At 37.1% G+C, this 6984-nt stretch overlaps 1 protein-coding gene across 1 annotated transcript in view; it reads left to right on the forward strand.

Moving 5' to 3' along the window:
• Window positions 1-6240, forward strand: part of LOC145998512 (uncharacterized) — a 53811-nt gene extending 47571 nt beyond the window's left edge. The window contains exon 3 of the mRNA XM_083134937.1: window positions 5482-6240. Coding sequence (XP_082991063.1) covers window positions 5482-5853 — 372 coding nt within the window. The 3' untranslated portion in view covers window positions 5854-6240. The remainder of the gene's footprint in view (window positions 1-5481) is intronic.
• The last annotated feature ends 744 nt before the right edge of the window (window positions 6241-6984 follow it).

The following is a 6984-nucleotide window of genomic DNA, read 5'->3' on the forward strand; positions in this document are numbered from 1 at the left end:
CCTCAGCTGGGAAGATTTGCGTAAAGCACCTTACTCCCCTAGTCTGTTTCATTGAACCACGTTGAAACATAGACAAACTTCCCCACCTATACCCAAGCCTCGAGCAAACGACTAGAAATTTCCACTGAAAATTCAAGCACTGAATGTAAAAAAAAAAAAAAAAAAAAAAAAAAAAAAAAAAAAAAAACCCACCAGACGAAAGAAATAAAATATATGAAGGGCTCGGGGCTAAAACATGGTGACATTTTGATCATTATTGAGTTTATTAAGCAGAAAGGTTATTAGAAGCTATACTGTAGATAAATTATTTTCGTGTTGTGTTATAATACAATTTCAGTTATAAGGTTCTCTGTGTGTTTATTGTTGATCGCTGTTATAAGAAAATGGCACGAAAGAATAACGAAGAGACTGTTGAGTATTTGTATTCATTGTCCCCTTCTGGAAAATGAAAGTCAAATGTCTCCATTGGAAAAAATACCCTGCTTGCCCGTCCCTGGAAGAAATCCTCCTGACGTGCATGTTTGTATTCTCTCCAGTGCTGATACGAGATGATGGAAATTTCCAGATAGAATAAATTTCTCTCGCCCTCTTTAAAAAAAATACCGTCCTTTTTATGAGCGAAATACCATAAATAAGGCCTTCTTGGAGAATTTTTGAAGGTGTCTGGGTTTGTGTTGATATAAATTACTGACCCAAGGGAAGGGGTCAATTGGTTATCATTTGACTCCCTTAATTCAATCTGCTACTTTATTTTCACAATTATCTCTCCAAGATGTCCAAATGACAGTAGACAAACACCGAAAAATTCGGGGAGGTGGTGGGGGATCGAACCTAGAACCTAAGTCGCGATCAGTAGGATACGCAAACGAAAGCTAAACCTGCGTAGTGATTACGTTTGTAACCAATGTAAATATAACATGTTTCCTTTATCTGCAACAATGTTGATCGTCAACTATTCACAAACTAATGCGGAAGCACATACAGGCCTATCCATTCCTGAGTAAATCTGCTAATGTAAGCACTCAAAGTAGAGCGTCTGAAATTTCTTTCCAAATTTGTTTACGCCATGGAAACATCAATGCAAAAGTGATTTACTGGCAAATTTGTTTCAACAGGGAGTCCTGTCACCATTACTTGCGCAAAGCCACACGACACTATTTTTCATTATTTTTTTCACATCTGAATGTACTATAATTATCAATATGAGCTGAATCTTTATGTAACCAAAACATAGCTGAATATGTAGAAAAATCACAAATATGTTATATTAAAACGTGTAATAATATTTTCCGTAGTTTTACATCCTTCAATTCATGTCATATAGGTTTCTAATGTAGTAAAAAGGCAATTATTATTATTATTAATTTTTCTTATTTTAAGACGTTTTGAAATAATGTAATTATAACTCATCAAATAACATTGTAAATTCATGGTCGTTATAAATTGATAACTGAATAATAAAGATTTTTGGGTACAGTTCAGTAACCTGGTGTGTCCAGATTTTTTCACATTTCATTTTCTTAATCTATCTAACATTGACTCGCCATTCATTCCGCTTGCTTGGATTTGTCTGAAATAAAAATAACCGAATTATTGGAGAAATCATATTTTGAATGTTTGTCTCGAAGTATACCTTCATTACCCAATAAGAACACGAGAAATGACTGAAATGACGCATTTTGTGTAAAAAAAATAAAATATGCACTATATATGGGCAATATGTAACATATATCGAAAACATGCAAACTGAATTTTTACTAAGGTCGTAATTCGCAAACATTTGTCATTTCAGTTTGGCTACATTCAAAGGTAAACATGGTAATCTTCACCCTTTAGTCCTCTTTCTCGTGTAAACCCTATTATTTCACCCTGGCTTCACGAGAAAATTGTTTCAGTGAAATTCCTCGGTTAAAGTTTTTTTTTTTTTTTTGTATTTCATGAGTTGATGTCGCTTTTCTGCCACTTTAGATTAATCGCGATGAGGATGAAATGCTGCTTGTATGAAATTGATGAAGGGGAACTCGCAAAACAGTGAGCTGACAGCCCAACGCACTAAGCCACCTGAGTGGCCTCAGTTGCGTGAATGTAAACGAAATTCCTTGAATGCACGAAATGCTGGGAAAACCCGAGAGACTTTGCTCATGACGAAAACTAAAGCAAATCGATTGTTTTGAAAAACATCGTAAAAGCGTTTCGAACTTAGTTCCACGAAAAATACACAAAATTATCCTGTTTTCAGTTTTTGCCTTTAAAAAACTCTTTTTAACCATTTAAGCTTACAAGTGGTACTACGACAAATACCACGCAATGGGTGCCGACGTTTCTGGCGGAGGTTGCCATGAGCTAGGGTTCCCGGGTTGGAACCCCGGTATGGGTGTTCTTTGCGAGTATCCATCAATGTAATCATATCCCTCATCCTCATGGTCGCGATTATCCAAGAGTGGCAGAAAAGCGACGCTAAATGACAAATCACACAATAGAATAGAATGGAATAGTACAATATCAATGAAATATTCTAGAAATAGGGGGAAAAAAAACAACCGAAAAATGAAATGCGAAATATTAGAATTTTACAAGTTCAGACGTAAATACCGTGCGACAATCAAGTAGCAGCAATCACAACCTTTTCTTTTGCCAAATCGATACAAAAACATAAGTCTCACACGTTGAGCATATACAATATTGATTAACCTAGTTCCAAAGTAAGTTGAATGCACGCGAATGTCGTGTAGTGTTTCGAATTCCAGCCTGCTTTAGCTCTTCCAATTCGCCTGTATCGGTGTGTAGATCTCTATTTACGCCTCGAGGAACAACAAATATAACACTCCAATTAGCAGTGCAGCAAATTGACCCTGATCGCAAGCCGTTACAGTTTTGATATCTTGGCTGTTATGTTTTTGATGAAAATTACTGTAAAGTTGCACGTGAAAGGTCCCGATAAATTGCGGTCAATAACCTCGACTGATTCGATATCTGAAGGTTCGTATAGATGGCAGGAAATGCATCCGTACTGGGTTCGAATCCCGGCCTGAGCGTGCGCGTTCTTTGTGAGTATCCCTTCATCAGTTTCATCTAATGATCGCTCATACTCATCCGCGCGATTAGCCAAAACTGGCAGAAAAGCGACTCTAAATAACAAACGTACAAACAACTCGCCACGTTGATTCATCGACTCGCTTTCTCGCTAGCGAAGGGTTCTTCTACTTCTAGCCTGGGAGTGTGTCATTTCATCTAATCACAATGCATTCTCATCGTCGCGATGCCTATAGGTGGCACAAATGCCACATAAAATTAGAAAATATAAAGTTCGATTACAGGCAAAGCAGTGTAATTACAATTTGGCATATCATCATAGTTTTTAGGGTCCCGGGTTCGATACTCATTAGAGGTATATAGTGGTTTGGATCCCACTTTAAACTGTATAGGTCCAGTCCAGATTAGCCTATTTGTGAATAAAGTGGACTTTAAAACTCAAATTATAGTTTTTACGGACAATTACCTGTGTCAGTAGATTCAGCACTTATTTTGCATAGAATGCCAGTAGTAACAATAACGTACTAATGGGTTAAAACTTATTTTTCTCCGTATTGGTCGCAAGGAACCTGAACTTTTTCCAATAGAGTTTGAGTTGTAAGCCCACTTTATGCACAGATAGGCTAATCGGTAATGCACCTACAGTTTAAAGTGGAATATCAACTGATGTGCAATGTTCCATGTGTATTAGGACAAAAATCACAGATTCGTTCGTAAAATTAGCCTCCAATGCGTGAAACCGGGGCAATCAGATTTAGTAGATCATTCCTGGAGCAGACACAGAACAAGAGAATTCATAATATGTACCGTATAAGGTTATTTTTAGCTCCATTGCAGGAAATGATCAGCTCTCTTCTGTTTGTCAACACGTGGCAATCAAGCCACAGCTGTTTGTTAGTCGCTCGTTAACTTTAGTGACGGGCTCGTTCACGAATTGGTTTCGCATTTCTCCGCAATTTGCCCAGACCGAAGCCAATCGAAAGACGTGGCCATGATGCTGTAAAAACGGGAGGAAAGAACAGCGAACGAAAATCTCTTAACCTTGGCAGATCGCCACGGAACTACTCATTCGTATCACGTATGCGGTTTTTCCTTCTTTGAGTTTCTTACACTGTTGGTAGGTCAATTAAAAATGGAGAGGAAGTGGATTAAGGAATTACCCTACGTCACAGTTCCAGCACAGTGCCCAAGAATTTCGTAATGAGATGGTATATGATCTTTTCTTTGAGCAGTCGCTGCTAGATTTGAGCTCTTTTCGTGTATCTGGCGTTCTTGTTATTTTTAGGAATGCTCGGCGAATGGGGAGGGGGGGGTCATAGCCCCCCGACCCTTTCGTAAATGCCATAGTGTGGTCGTCAGGGTGTGCGATTTCTCACACTTGGTGAAAATTACTCTATTTCGTTACAAATGAAAACATTTTTTGAGAAAAAGCAAAAACAAAGAAGAATAAAGTTAATAAATAGTATATCACATTCGCCCTTTTGCTGAAACAACAAGACCATGGACATTCGTAGGATTTTATGCTTTTTCAGAACTTTGTTATGCTCATAAACAATCATCTATAAAAAGGTGCCGCTACAACGTATTGTCTGCAACGGGCAATGAACACTGTTTTACATTAAAATCTTGCAATTCTTTCTGAACAAAGGGTTCAAGATAATTTTGATTATATACGTTCAAATATTTCTTCCACTTATCCAGAGTTTGGCAGTAATTGGGAATGATTTGGAACGTTCTGATTATTAGCATCGTAGTTGATAAAAGATCTGTCTCCACAGCTCGATTTTCCTATTTGCGATCACGAACAACCTAATTAACTTAATTCTTTCTAAAGATTGAGCAATGATGATAATAATTTTGTAGAATGCCAATGCCAAAACCACAAATGTGCAAATTTTAACTTTTCACCATTCCGTTTTGTTGATAGATTACTATGCTAACTTATGACCTAATGAAGAGCCATTTAGCAGGTATATATTTACTGATGACATTTATCCAAATGTAAAAACATTTTTTTTTATTTTTGACCTTGAATATTCAAATGCTTTATCTCAAAAGTAAGATTTAGCACATTTGTAGTTTTGACATAGGTGCGACGACATAATATTTACCATAAGTCTTATCAGACCACAAACTTCTATGTCAATGTACTTTAAATTATCACCAGATAAATCGCATGACTTATCGATATCTCAAACTATCAAGTTATAGACAGAACATTTTTTTCCAAGTCATAAGTCATGTTAATACACATCAAGTAAAGGTTTTTAAAGTATTCCCCATTATATATCTAACCAATACAGTATCTGTTATCAATATTGCCAAAATTTTATATCTGTACGGTCAACATTTCATTCCTATATTTTTATATTGGCTAATCATTTTAACTTGTGTGAACGATAACCATAAAACAAAATTTAAAACCTTTATCTTATTCTATCATTGCAGGGAGCAGACTCCACAGTCCACGTGATTTCAGTACCAAACATGAATCCAAATGCATCCACACTTCCAGATTACGTACCAGCTCAGAAACCTCCAGACTACGATGCAGTCATAGCAGCACCTCCGTCCTACGAAGATGCCATAAAGTTAAGTCCACTCCATCTCAGTATTCTACAGACAGAAAACGAAGCATCCGCATCGCAGAGGATGGACCATAGTGAACCTGGACCTTCAGCTCAGGTGTCCGAGACTGAACAAGTAAATACCTTGCCCTGTGGACCACCCCCACCTTACGATAGTAATAGTAACATTAATCAGCCACAGGAACCGCGTAGAAACAGATTTTGTGGTTCTTATTTTAGCTGGAGAAGGTGATCCAGGTTTTTTTACTCGTTTTATTCGAAGAAAAAACATTTTTTTACAACATGATTATTCCTAGTGTTGGATACAAACTAATAGTATTTTGAAAACTTTTTTTTTTAATTTCATGTGCCAGACAAGAAACTATGTTTCACTTTTCCATAAACTTCGGTCAACATGTTACCAGTGACGTGCATGCACGTTTTGTGATGTGTGTTCAAGTGTTTCCAGTGTACAAATAGTGATGTTCACAATCCACAAGACTGCCTTCATCAAAGAAGGGATGTTGTTGTGAATCAAGCTTAAAAACTGTGATGAGAAAATTTTTGTAGTCGCTGTGATACACAATTATAAGCAATTGTAAATATATATATTCATGTCATAAAAACCTTTCAAAAGTGATTCTGAAATGTGTTAAAGCTTTTCTTGTTCTTTTTCATAAATAAAAATATTTTAAGAGGTAGGTATTGAAGTAAGTAGAAATAGAATTGTAAAAATTCAGAACGGACATCACGGATGCCTGAATGTTTGTGTATCTGGTCGATGTCTTCTAGTGTTGCCCACGAGACGAGACTTTGGCCTGTCTCGTCTCGTGGAAATGCTGTCTCGTCTCGAAAATATTCGTTTGTCTTATGGCACATGGTCAATCTCGTCTCGTCTCGAATTTTTAAAAGCCTGTCCCGTCTCGTCCCATGGGCAACACTAATGTCTTCCCCAAAATTTCCCTATAAAATATGAAAGATATTATATATACAGGGTGTCCGGAATAGGACTGACAATTTTTAAAAGTTTGTGGTTTTAATATGGATAGAAGTAGATAAAAAGAAAAGCAAGCATTTTGAATATAAACTCACCAAGTTTTATTGGTAGCAGTTACAACTCAGCTCAGCTCAGTATAGCTCCACATGATCTCCTTTTGTGATACGGAGGATGTCCAACCTGAATTCAATTTCTCTCCACGTATTCTGTAGCATCAGAGCCTTGTCAGAAGCAATCACATCCCTAATTCGGTCCTGCCGTTCTTGTAGATTTCGTATCTTTGGACCAGAATACACAATATATTTCACATAACCCCAGAGAAAAAAGTCCAGTAGGTAACATCAGGCGAGCGTTCTCTGCATACCACCACACGCATTGCGCTCTTTA

Source organism: Lepisma saccharinum, chromosome 14, assembly GCF_977018435.1.
Source record: "Lepisma saccharinum chromosome 14, izLepSacc3.1, whole genome shotgun sequence".
Taxonomy (NCBI): Eukaryota; Metazoa; Arthropoda; class Insecta; order Zygentoma; family Lepismatidae; genus Lepisma; species Lepisma saccharinum.